This window comes from Schistocerca americana, chromosome 2 (genome assembly GCF_021461395.2).
Source record: "Schistocerca americana isolate TAMUIC-IGC-003095 chromosome 2, iqSchAmer2.1, whole genome shotgun sequence".
NCBI lineage: Eukaryota > Metazoa > Arthropoda > Insecta > Orthoptera > Acrididae > Schistocerca > Schistocerca americana.
This window is the reverse complement of record NC_060120.1, coordinates 885,263,567-885,277,790: the sequence shown is the minus strand read 5'-3', so window position 1 is coordinate 885,277,790 and position 14,224 is coordinate 885,263,567. Positions and strand designations below refer to the sequence as shown.

General features: G+C 42.8%; 1 protein-coding gene across 1 annotated transcript in view; it reads left to right on the top strand.

The window, feature by feature from the left end:
- Positions 1-13,533, top strand: part of LOC124594523 (Down syndrome cell adhesion molecule-like protein Dscam2) — a 322,560-nt gene extending 309,027 nt beyond the window's left edge. The window contains exon 4 of the mRNA XM_047132897.1: positions 13,398-13,533. Within this exon, the coding sequence (XP_046988853.1) occupies positions 13,398-13,533 (136 nt within the window). The remainder of the gene's footprint in view (positions 1-13,397) is intronic.
- The last annotated feature ends 691 nt before the right edge of the window (positions 13,534-14,224 follow it).

The window sequence follows — 14,224 nt, the reverse complement described above, 5'->3', positions numbered from 1 at the left end:
AACATCCAGGGGTGGAGGTGTCTTGGGCTTCGTGAACCAAGGTACAAAGTACCCCTTCATGCTGCGACGGATGGTGGAGACTATCAGCCCATAGATAAAAGTCAGTGTGAGTTTGCCTCCTCTAAATGGTACGTCCCGAAGTACCACCAACCTTTCTCCTGACCATCAAAGAAGGGAAGGCACCCATTCCTTTCAATCACCATCGTGAAACGAATAACCGGTTGGATTGAATTCAGATGTTCTAAAAAGCAATCTAAATTTGCACTACCAATAGGCAAACAACGAAAGTAGGGTCTACATGTCTGATAGTAAGTCAGGTTTGAACGCTGCCTATTGCAAGACAAGCTCCTTGATGTCTTTCACGCACAAGTTAATAACAATAGCTGAGAACGAACTTCTTACCGCTGCTCTGTATGTCTGTTCATAGTAGTTACTGGTCGCTGAATAGGAAGAAGTTGAGGCCGACACATGCTGAAAGAGATTTGTTAATTCAACACCAAACATAACCTCAATTAACCGTAACAAATCAGACAGAGGAACCTGAGTGAAGACAGAGACCACATCGAAAGTTACCAAAACATCAGAGGCATTTAGCCGAAATCCCTCTGACATCAGAAATCCACTGACTACTTAAAGTGATACACAGACCTACTACTGGGCTGATCAGAGTAGCGAGGTGTGTTTCTACACGATATGTTGAAACTCCAGAGCTCCTCACTATAGGCCAGGAGAAATCCTTTCCTTGCGAAAATTCGGAAGGCCATATAATCCAGGGGTGACAGCACCGTAAGAATTAAGACTCTTCAAAGTTTCCTGCGACAAGTAACTTTTGTTAAGTATGTCGATAATCTTTGTATCACCTTTCTTGTATGGATACTACTGGTCTTGCAATACGCCAGATTAGATAGAAAACACTGCATCTCTTGAACGTAATCATGCTTGGCCAATACAATTGCAGCATTGCACTTGTCGGTGGGTAAAATAACAATATCTGGATCAACTCTCAGTGAACTTAAAGCATATGCCTCAGCTGATTTAAAATTACTTTTGGGTGAACGTGCCCCAGCGAACACAGGAGTTACGCTTTCAGTCATTCAAAAGCAGTCTGCAGTTCTGAAAACGAGCGAGTAACCGAACCATATTTTGCGGAACTGGTTTCAGACTGTACACAAAACGTGAATAGGTTACTGAACGTCAGCTGGCGAGTGCTGAATACATCAGTGATGTATAGCAACAGGCGAGGCGCACGTCCTGGCGTCACGACCCGGGAAATTTACGATCCCAGCCGCTTGGCTCTGGCCCTCCGTGCGACACTCGATACGGCACTGTGACAAAGGGGCCGGACGCTGTTTGCTTAATGAGGCCGCCGGATGGTCTCACAAAGAATTGTTCTTTCACTTCATGATAGACGTACCGCTGATGTCTAGGTAACTGATTTTTACCTTGCGCCAGCATCATATGTGTATGTTGCTACTTCTAGCTTTTAAGCGAAGCTTCCGCCAGTGTAATCCGATAGTGTACTGCAGCCAATAAAGTGAGTGAGCAGCTGTTTATAACAGTTTTACGGTACACGTGGCGTGTCCCACGTGGACACATGCACGCCACGTACACGTCACAGGATTCTAATTAGCCTGCACCTCGAATCTACATACCGTGTCGATTCTCAGCAGTGGTAGCACGTGGTCAAAGGTTCGTTGGTATCTCACCTTTGACGCCACGTTATTAACTAAGAAGAAAGCAGATTTTTAAGAAACTATTTAGGGCACCAAGACATTTTTGTTGGGGCAACCACAACCCGTACATGTGATATAATGAATAAAAGCCGTCGACTTATTTCACACACGTAGTTGACAAGTTCACAGAAATACAGTATGGTCGCACAAAGCATGGAAACTGCTATGTACACTAATCTACATTGTTCGCATATACGCAGCTAAACCTAACACGGCTGCATCCTATGACAACCAACCGTGCGTCCTTTATGATTTTTGTTTAACAGGGGCTTCTCTTCGTTCTTACCAAGCCAGTAGGAATTCAGGGAAAAGCATCACTTTCTAATAAAACTTTGTGACGCATTGTGGCCTCAGGGGAATTACGAATGGCGGACAACGAAACGCATTAATTTATGAGATAATACCAAATTTGTTAATGTCGAATATAAATTCAAATGTAAAGAATTATTTCCTGGACGTACTATTTGGAGAGGAGCGTTGTGCGAAAGTGAAACGTGAATAAGAAAACGGCTCCGACAAAAAGACAATAGAACCTTTTCAAGTGGAGTGCTAAAAGGCAGCTGAAGATTGTGTTAGTAGATCGTGCAAGCAACGAAGAGGTACTGAATCGAACTGGGGGGAGAGAAATTAATGACAACATATGACTACAAGAAGGAATCAGGCATCAAGGAATCGTCAGTTAGGTAATGGAGATAATTGTGCAGGGTTGGGGACTGCAGTGAGTATACGGAAACAGATATAGGTTGCGGTATTTGTGCGGTGATGAATAAATTTGCACAGGATCTACATATCCATCTACATCAACATCTCCTTCGACATAAGTATCCTGCTTGGTAGAGGGTTCATCAAACCACCATCACAATATTTCTCTGTCGTTCCTCTCCCGAACAGCGCACGGGAAAAATCCACACTTAAATCTTTCCTTGAGAGATCTGATTTCTCTTATTTTATTGGAATTACCGATTGTCACTATGTAAATGTGTCTCAACAAAATATTTTCCCACCCAGGGGAGAGATGGTGACATAAATTTCATGAAAAGTTCTAGCTGCAACGAGAAACGTCATGACTTTAATGATTGACACCCCAAATTGCTTATCATATTCGTGACTCTGTTTCTCCTATTTCACGACTATACAAAATGAGCTACCATTTTTGGAATTTTTTAGATGTCTTGCGCCAGTCATACCTGGCACGCATTTCATACAAGTCAGGAGTACCCTATAAGAGGACGGACAAGTGTAATGTAGGCAGTCTCTTTAGTATATCTGTTGCATCTTCTAACTGTTCTGCCAATACAGCGCTGTCTTTCGTTTGCCTTCCTCACAACGGCATCTATGCCTCAAGTTTAAGTTGTTGGTTATTGTAGTCCCTATGTATTTGGCTCAATGGACAGACTTTAGATTTGTGTGTAAGCGAAATTCAACGGATTCCTTTTAACATTCATGTGGATGAACTCGCACTTCTCATGACTGAGAGACAATTCCCAACTCTCGCATGCTAAAGACATCTTATCTAAATCATTTTGTAATTTGCTTTAATTTTCTAATGACTTAATTAGACGATAAATGAAAGCATCATCTGCAAATATTCAGCGATGGCTCTTCAGATAGTCTCCTAAATCGTTTATATAGATTACGAATAGCTGATGGCCTATAATACTTCCCTTTACTTGGTGACTTTTCGTGAGCCTCTACAAACTGTGACGTTTCTGACAGGAAATTATGAATCCAGTCTCTCAGCTGAGACGATATCCCATTGACATGCAATCTGATTTGAAGTCACTTGCGAGAATCGATGCCAAAACTGTTCTGAAAATCTACAAATGTGAGATCATTTTCAGATCCCCTGTGCCAGCACTTATTACTTCATGTGAATCAATAGCTAGTTGTGTTTCACATGAACGATATTTTCTGAATCTGGGCTAGCCACGTGTCAATAGATCGATTTCTTCGAGGCCAATATTAATTTTCGAACACAGTACATGCTCCAAAATCGTACTGTAAATCGGTCAGAAGTGTGGGTCTGTAATTCAGCTGGTTACTTCTGTATCCTTTCTTGAGTACTAGCGTGACATGTGCCATTTTCCAGTCTTTACGTAGGGATCTTTCGTCGAGGGAGCGGTTGTATGTGATCGCTAAGCATCGAGCTATTTTATCAACGTACTCTCAAAGGAACATAATTGATATAGAGTTTTGACCAGAAGACTTTCCTACATTAAGTGATTCAAGCTGCTTCGCTTCACCGAGAGTATCTACTTCCTAGTCACTCATGTTACTGCTGTTCTTGATCCGATTTTGCAGTACTTACTTCGTCTTCTATCTTGGAGAGCTGCATGAAAGCAGTTTTCAGACTGAAGAACACAAGACAAAGTAAAATTCCTCTTGTCTCACGGCTATGAACGTGCGTGGTAATTGAAACAAGGCAGCTTCAAAGATAATTTCAGGAGTATTCCAAGGAAGTGAGATGGGACAGTTACTGTTTACAATATACATAAATGATGTGAAAAATGTCAGAATGTCCATACAGCTATTCGCAAATGACGCTGTTGTCTACAAGAAGGTAACAACGTGAGAAATTGTAGCCATTTGCAAAGGACCTGCAGAGGGTTGATAATTGGCGTAGGGGCTACCGTTTGATCCTCAACGTCAACGAATGTAACGTATGTCTCATGCTAAAGAGAAGAAACCCACTACTTTCCAACTGCACCATTGATGACAAATTGCTGGAAACAGTATCTGCCGTAAAACATCTAGCAGCGACCATCTCGAGCGACCTTCAGTGCCCTTATTGCATAAAATAAAGTAGTAAAAGCAGAAGCTAGACTGAGAGTCGTGGGAAGAATAATAAGGAAACAAAAGAAGTTCCTCATAAAATATTTGTTTGGCGGGTTCTTGAGTATCGCTCATCACTGTCGGACGCTTAACAAATAAGAATAATAGGAGACATAGGGAAGTACCAACAGGGCGGGGGGGGGGGGGGGGGGGGCAGTGCTTTTCTTCAGAGGTTCGCTTAAATGGACAGAGGGTGTTACAGAAGAGATACCCAACGAACTCCACTGGGAGACGCTACAATAGAGGAATTGTGCACAACAAAGTGATTTACTATCGAAATTCCCAGAGAGTACGTTCCAGAAAGACTCGGGCCACATATTATCCTTTCTCCCACATACGGCTCGCGAACTGAACACAACGAGAAAATTCGAGAAATTAGAGTTAAAATATAGGATTAACGGCAGTAGATCTTCCCACCCTCGCATCTGATAGTGGTACCAGAAGTATCCTCCTCCACACACCGTCAGGTGGCTTGTGGCGTTTTGATTTATAAGTAGGAATAGCATTACATCATAAAAGTATCATAAGGACCACTTTATAATAGTGAGTTTCAATCGTGGCAGTTAAAATACAGATTATTCCATGTTCTTATGACGAGTTAAGATTGGTCCTACACTTCTAAATACTTACCTTCTAACTATCAGTTACTGATACCTGTGTAAGATATAACGAAACTGGCTCTCATGAGATTAAGCTTGAAGTCTTGTTACTTGAGTGCCATATGTAAGACAACTACATGCTGACCAGACTAGCAAGTTTTCATTGTGAATGTGCCTAAATATTTAATTTACCATTTCGGCCCTCCACCGCAGCGCTACAAAGGCATACGAAAGAGAATAATAAGTAGTGGGGTAGCATTTAACCATTTGAGAACCGGAAAACCGTTTCGATACCGAAGTCAATGTAAAAGCCATATCACAATTAGCAAACAAAATGCCAAAATATACAGCTTAGTAAAGTCTCATGATATCTTTGTAAAGTATGTGAAACAAATCGGAACATTCCTAAAATTATCGGTTTTTTTTTTTTTTAAATTTGGATTTCAGTGGGGATACACTACTCAGCCATTAACAGTTACACAGAATAGCCAAATTAATTACATTCTGTAGCCATCAACTTTTACAAAAACAGATTGTGTTAAAGTATATGAATGGAGAAACCATTTAGAAATAAAATATATTTCATCACTATTAGCAAAATAGGAAAAGCTTCACAACTTTTGAATACAGAAGAAATAATTTCGTCTGGAAACAATGTATATAAACAGGTTCGTACAGTCACAGATCTCTGAGACAGAAATAATTGTCTTCATTCCAATATGCTAGCTGCAAATTGATGTCATTCAAGAAAATTTGGTTAATTAATAGCTAAAGTGTTCTGTAGGCAAGTTTTCAAAATGGTGATCAAAACAAATGGTGTCAGACCCCCTAAGAACTGCCTTATCATTCCACAGTTACGAAAGTTGATTGAAAAAGTAAGTGAGCTCACTAGTGACTTCGGGAATGTTGCAGTTCCGGAATGTAAATATAAGTTCTTATGACTTTATAGCCGTCAGAATTAGAAGTACACTTAATTAGACATCGCATCAATGAGAAATAGCTTAATTTATGCTTATTGTTCGTGTGGTGTCACCGCCAGACACTACACTTGCTAGGTGGTAGCTTAAATCGGCCGCGGTCCATTTAGTACATGTCGGACCCGCGTGTCGCCACTGTGTGATCGCAGACCGAGCGCCACCACCAGGCAGGTCTCGAGATACGATATAGCACTCGCCCAGTCGTACGACGACTTTGCTAGCGACTACACTTACGAAGCCTTTCTCTCATTTGACGAGAGACTGTTAGAATAGCCTTCAGCTAAGTCCATGGCTACGACCTAGCAAGGCGCCATTAGCCTTACATAGTTGACAGTTATCGTATGAAATGTCTCATCAAGAATGCTGTATTCACACACATGAAGAATTAAAAGATAAGTATTCGAGGAGCTGCATACTTTTCTTATTACCATTCACTACTTATCCTGTTCCAGAATTCACGCCCGTCTGCGTTAGATAGCGTGCATTTCGGCCTACTCTATCTACAAGGTGTTGGCACATTTACCAACACATCAGTTCGAAGCCACACCACACCTCGTGCACATTATTCAAAATACTCCATAGAAATGTGTAACATTTCCTGAAAACATCACTGAACTCACGTATGTCAGAGGGCATGCCCAGAAAGACAAGCAACGATTCAAATAATGGGGGACAAATGGGTAGCTGCTAAACGGAAACGGTAGGGAAATAAAATCGCTAACAATAAGAGAGCATATACTTAAATTTTTCAACTACCGATCTTGATGGAGACAACGAAAAGCAAATTACATTAGAAATTAAGAGAAGCGCTTTCAGGATGTGTACTGAGGAATGCGATGTGACGTTATGTTTCTCATCTGTGCCTGTGGATGATGTTCTACGTCGTCAGCAAGTAAGTCAAAGCTGGAGCAGGTCTGTTAATGTAAATGTACAAACTTCAAATCCTCCCACTCAATTTCTCGATTCATTGTATTTAAATACAGTTATACAAAGACATATCACCAAACAAATTAAACTTCATAGTAATACCAGGACCACTAACAAAAACAGAAATACGATCATCTTTGAAATAGGGTCTTTTACACGTTCTCCTAGTAAGTACACACATAGGTTTATCAATAAAAAATATTTCCCTAAAGTATCCGTTCGTTACGAAACTTCAGATTGAATTATCATAAATTCTCGACAAGCAATCAAGTCACGAGGTGGAAAGTTTTCCAAACTTCGGACCAATGAGCATAGGTACGCAACAGTAAGCCATGTTGTCCCAGACGAAGCTTCTACATCGGATAAAGCAAAACCAAAACGTGCACCACGAAACGCGGTCTGACCGTGAACAATACCAAAAACTGTTCGACTCTCCGTCTATGCTGATTCTCAGAGAGAAGACTGCAAAGCAATTATCCGACGCTATATTAAACAACCCACTCAGTAACACCACTGAGTCAGGATTATCGTAAGTTGCGTATGATCATTGTATGGTAAAACGTCTCCAGCAGGTGGTACATAGTTGATAACGGTATGATACCGACCAATGAATAATTGGTAGACCTGCATCTGAACTGGCCAGACAGCTGCGACACTTTGGAGCCCAGGAATTTGTCTCAAACACACGCTTAGCAAACTAGTGAAAAAATACTCAGTCTAATCAAGAGGCCCGCGCAGAACCGTTTCGTCGCAACATCATTAGCTGCATCAGACTTGAAGACATTCCGTGCATGCAAGATATGAGCCACCCCATGAAGAGTCGCGTACACATCCCACTCCATCAACAAGAATAAACAAGGAAAGTACCAAAATTATGATGAAATCTTTATAAAATTCTTAACCAATGTGCGAGACAGTCTTTAAAACCTGTTGTGGTTGTCAGCAACCAGGCCTGTCAACAAACTATCTATCGCCAAGAATAAACCGACGGGTTTCTGTCAACTTCAAAACGTAACGACAAAGTGCCTCAAGACCTGTGAAAGAGCCGCAGACGCCGGACGAATGAGGTGTTCCGCTACATGAAGAGGCCTTCCCAAGTAAACAAAAATGGTTCAAATGGCTCTGAGCACTATGGAACTTAACATCGGAGGTCGTCAGTCCCCTAGAACATAGAACTACTTAAACCTAACTAACCTATGGACATCGCACACATCCATGCCCGAGGCAGGATTCGAACCTGCGACCGTAGCATCCGCGCGGTTCCAGACTGAAGCGCCTAGAACCGCTCGGCCACACCGACCGGCCCCAAGTAACATCCAGCTACAATTAACCTCCAGCTGCATATTACACGAATAGACAAGGGTCATTATTATAGAAATGGAATGGCTTCTCATAAGATTCTTTTTCTTCATTACAAAGGTATATGTCAAATTATTTCCAATTTAAAATGTTGAACATTGACCACGCAAGTTCGTAATATAACTATAAAACACCAAGAAGGAGTTGTACGGCATAAAAAATAGTTGGGAGGCGTGTTTCTACATCTGGATGATCACGTCTATTCATATTTCGCGCCAGTTGGTTAAGAAAGGCGTTAATAGCGCCTCTATGCGGGTGCAGCGCAACGGTCGTGACTGAGTAGTTCCCTGGATACGATGAGCTGATGTTAGCCAAGACTGCCTTCAAGGTGACAAAGACGCCTTTATCAACACCTCACTATGTTCGAACGAGATCGTGCAGTTGGGCTACGAGACGTTGAATGTTCCTTCTGCGATACTGCAGAAAGCCTTGGTAGGAATGTAGCAACTGTACGTGACTGCAGCGGTGATCAGGAAAATGAACTGTCGGTAGAATACCAGACTCGGACGATCACGTGGCAGTAACCAGAGGAAAGATCATCGTGTTCGACGTATGGCTTTGGCGCATCGTACTGCATCTGCAACAGCAATTTGAGCAGAAGTTGGCACCACAATGACATTGCGAACTGTTACAAATCAGTTACTTCAAGAGTAACTCCGGGCCAGACGCCCTATAACGTGCATTCCGTTGACCATAAGCCACCGCCATTTGAGAATTCCGAGGTGACAAGCTAGAGCTTACTGGACGGCAGGTCTGTGGTGTTTTCTGATGAAAGCTGGTCCTGTCTAGGAGCGAGTGAGGGCCATGTGTTGGTTAGAAGGAAGCCAGCTGAGGCCTGCAATCAATCTGTCTGCATGCTAGACACACTGGACCTGCACCTAGAGTTACGGTCTGAGGTGCAGTTTCGTATGACGGCAGGAACACTCTCTTGGTTATCCCACGCATTCGTCTGCAAATTAGTGGGTCAACCAGGTGATTTGACCTGTTGTGCTTCCATTCATGAACAGCATTTCAGAGGGTGTTTTCCAACAGGATATCGTTCGTCCACATACCGCTGCTGTAACCCAACATGTTGTACAGTGTGTTGAGAAGTTGCTGGGGCCTGCTCGATAGCCAGATCTGTCTCCAATCGAGCTCATATGGGGCATCATCAGAGGATAACACCAGCACGTCATCAAACAACAGTATTAACCGTCCCTGTGCTGACCGACCAAGTGCAACAGATATCGAACCCCATATCCAAAACTGACATCCGCCACCCGTACAACATAATGCCTCCACGTTTGCATGCTTGCATTCAACATTCTGGCGCTTACCCGTTATTAACGTGCCAGCATTTCATATATGTGTATATACATACAGCAGTTCAATGTAATTCATTAAATTCAGTTAGGTTACTTAAAAGATGTTAGTAAACTCAATCAATAATCTTTCTATGTAAAGTAATATTATAAAAGTGATACAGTGTCATACATTTTACCGTAGAACAAATACGTGAACCCGTAAAGTATATATAATGTTCCACGTTGCTGCGATGCAAGAAGAAAAAGAAGAGAAAAAGAATACCATTTAGAATTAACAATGTCTTCATAAATTCATTCACAAGTTCCGTTCAGTAATCACGCCTTCACGGTAAAAAATCTCCTTAGGCCCTAAGCGGTGTGCATGGGTGTGTGTGATGTCCTTAGGTTAGTTAGGTTTAAGTAGTTCTAAGTTCTAGGGGACTGATGACTTCAGATGTGTTTAGTCCCCCTTCAGCATCCCAACAACCACCACCACCACCTCAGATGTTAAGTCCCATAGTGCTCAGAGCCATTTGAACCATTTGAACCTAAGCTGTGTCTTATTCCACTAGATACATCTTTGAAACACAAAGTTCCGATCTCTCTGTAGAGGATCTTCCTCAGTATTTCTCTGATGTCATCAGTTGGTTGAAAATTATCTAAAACCAATAGCATGCAATTACAAGGCGATGAAAGCGGCACTGGTTTCCGACTATGTTTAGCCACCGCGCGACGCCGGAACACTCACCGGCAATGTTCTAGTAGGGAAATCCGAATGTTTAGCTCTGGAGTGGAAACGAATAAAACCGTTTAATGTTCCGTTGATGTGGAGGTCATTAGAGACGGAGAAATATTAGGAAGGATATCGGTCATGCCTCTCCAAAGTAAACGTCCCAGTCTTCACTTTAAACAATCTAAGTAAATTTATGGAAAACCGAAAATTGAATTGCTTGAGGGGGATCGATCGTCCCAAATGGCCGTCCGGTGTCTTAGTATCGCATCATCTCACTCAGGAGCAGGTTTGGTGTAGTGCGAAGACGAATATGACGCCATCTAATCAAACGCAATATTTTTTCTTCAATGGCAACGACCGGCAGCTTTGTAATGAAACTTTATACCGCTGGGCCACACTGTTCACACGTTAATCTCATACTTAGTCACATTCACAGCCACTTATCTTGGGATTTCTCACGATCTTCCTGGGTTCAGTCAACACGATGCGGCAAATGGCTTAAATGGCTGTGAGCACTATGGGACTTAACTGCTGAGGTCATCAGTCCCCTAGAACTTAGAACTACTTAAACCTAACTAACCTGAGGTCATGACACACATCCATATCCGAGGCAGGATTCGAACATGCGACCGTAGCGGTCACCCGGTTCCAGACTGTAGCGCCTAGAACCGCTCGGTCACCCCGGCCGGCGATGCGGCAAATGTTTAGTTCACTAGTATAAGTTGCTTTAAATTGTGCACTGTGCGTATCGTTTGCATCATGATACGGCAAGCACGTACGGGCATAAAGAAATAATTACCTTTAAACATCGAAATAAGTTTTTAACTTCGGTTAACACTCCATGCTCGAACGAGCGAGCCATACTTCCACCACTTTCCGAATATATATAAGGCTCACCGACCATTTGACCACCTTCTTCTGTGAAGGATACACAGTGCAAAGCCGCGAGTAATGAGTATAATCGGCCGGGGCACTATGAATATAGTGCGAGAAAATAAGTTGGGAATGTGGGTCTCACGGGAGGCGTGGCAGAGATAAGTCCCTGCAGTCACACTATCCTCTGTGTCCTCAGTGGCTCAGGTGGATAGAGCATCCGTCATGTAAGCAAGAAATCCCGGGTTCGAGTCCTGGTCGAGGTACACATATTCAACTGTCCCCGTTGACGTACATCAACGCCTGTATGCAGCTAGGGGTATTCATTTCATTGTAAATACGCATATATCATAGTATCCCAACTCCCTTTCCATAGCAATAGCCACGGACCGCGCGCCAAAGAAAGAAATGCGACACAGTTGTTTGTCAATAAATACAACAATTTGCAGCTCATAAGTTCTCATACGCACATATTTATTCCGAACGTATGTACGATATGGCATTAACTTACCTATCAGTACCATACGTTTACACAAGAAAGGACGACTTCTGTTTCCTGGGAGCAAACTTTGAGCTAAATGTCTTCCTTTCGTGTATGTCATTCAACTAAAGACTGTTCTATAACCCAATTAGTATCCCAGTTACATTATGTAAACTTATTGTTTAGGAGACCAACCCCTAGAAATGCTACCAGTGCGTCCGTGGTACTGGCCACATCTGTACTGGATCCACAGTCCGCTTGGGGTCGTAGTTGGCTTGTAACACATCGGAAAATATCGCAAAATCTGTACTACTCTGTCGCCTATAATTAAGGTACTTTGCCCCCATGCTGTGATAACGAGAGGTGTTTGCTCTTCATTAGTACATCAACGCCTGTATGCAGCTAGGGGTATTCATTTCATTGTAATTACGCATGTATCATAGTATCCCAACTCCCTTTCCATTGCAATAGCCACGGATCGCGCGGCAAAGAAAGAAATGCGACACAGTTGTTTGTCAATATCATTATTTCGCACAACCGTGCTGAGATCGACAGAGGTGTAGCGGTACTTCTGCTCCCTTTTACAAGTGTTTTCCTGCAGGTAAGTTGGCACCTTGTGTTGCAGGCTGGTGGTTGTCTCAAATGGAGTGACTCAGCTATTACGTTTTAGGCAGACTGTCATGTGACGTACTATAAATTTCACCGGGGTTACCATTTGTGTAATCCTCGACGCTGATATTGATTAAAATAAATGATTATGAGGAATTCGAGTGCTCGGAATCTTTAATCTATATACAATATAATCCACGTACGTTACAAAAATACGTGTCACGCTCAATGGAGTATCCTCATAAGTAATAGGTGTGCGTTCATCGAAGACTCGCACCAACATGCAACCACACTGCTGATGACGAGGAGCGCAGCCGGACGACTAACTGCCAGTGCGGATCACGTCCTGCTTCATAATTTATGATAAACTGACCACTTTCGAAATTATTCAGTGTGTTCATATCTTTTCTTATCTTACAAATGCCATGAATTATTTTAATATGTAAGTACATCCTAATTCGTGTCTGAAAATAGACTTTTATCCTTTTAAAAATCCTGTTTGACGTTTTATTTGATTGGTAGATAGTACTTACGTTGTGGGTTTTAAGGAGGAAGTAAAACCCCAGTGGTCAATCAGGGCACAGCTTTCTCTGCTGGTATCACGTCAGCTGAAAGCCGAAGTTCACCTAACCTCAGCTCCGTCTCCAAACTGACAACTGGCAGCTTTCTTCTTCGCGACCAACCACCAGTGCATCAATGGTTATAACATGTAAGATGCTTTAGATGACAAGAAAGTAGCTGCAAAAGCAAGAAGTGGCACATCTAAAATTTGTTGCTTCCAACCTAGTTCTGCAATTTACCTATATTAGTAAACTATTGTGGGTAAATTAATCTCTAGAACAAGATTATGACTACCATGTAGGTACGTAAACTGAATATTATGATACAGCTTATTTCACACAACCGTGCTGAGATCGACAGAGGTGTAGCGGTGCTTCTGCTCCCTTTTACAAGTGCTTTCCTGCCGGTAAGTTGGCACCTTGTGTTGCAGGCTGGTGGTGACGGAGGCCCGCGGCTCGGTGGCGCCGCGCCTCACAGACACCCGAAGTCACGTGACCGCCAGGGCCAGGCAGCCAGCGGAGCTGCCCTGCGCTGCGCAGGCCTACCCGCTGCCCCAGTACACGTGAGTACCTGAGAACTAACTACTGACTGAGCTCGTGTAGGGATCTAAAGCAGGGCTGCCACCACTGCCTGGACTGCAGTTTGGTATTTGTAGGAGTTGGCATTTGTAATAATGTAACGGCTGCTGTAAATGGATGTGATACGAATAAGTGTTCTGATGAAACGTTAGAGCTCGCGCAAATCAACTTCACCCCTGAGCAGATACATATTCTCATCTTGAGCTATGGGCGAATCTGTCTCTCCTTTCCGAAGGCACGTTCGCCTCAGGTGGCTGCGCTTCTCGACCTATGTGCATCGAATGTTCTCTTACAAGGGAACCTCCCCATCGCACCCCCCTCAGATTTAGTTATAAGTTGGCACAGTGGATAGGCCTTGAAAAACTGAACGCAGATCAATCGAGAAAACAGGAAGAAGTTGTGTGGAACTATGAAAAAGATAAGCAAAAATACAAACTGAGTAGTCCATGCGTAAGATAGGAAACATAAAGGATAATGTGCGCTCAGAAGCGCTGTGGTCCCGTGGTTAGCGTGAGCAGCTGAGGAACGAGAGGTATCTGGTTCAGATCTTCCCTCGAGTGAAAAGTTTCATTTTTTTATTTTCGGACAATTATTATCTGTCCGTCCGTCCGTCCGATGCGAGGTAACTGCGCCGTAGTATGGGGACGCTACACCTAAACAAACATCGAAACACACGACG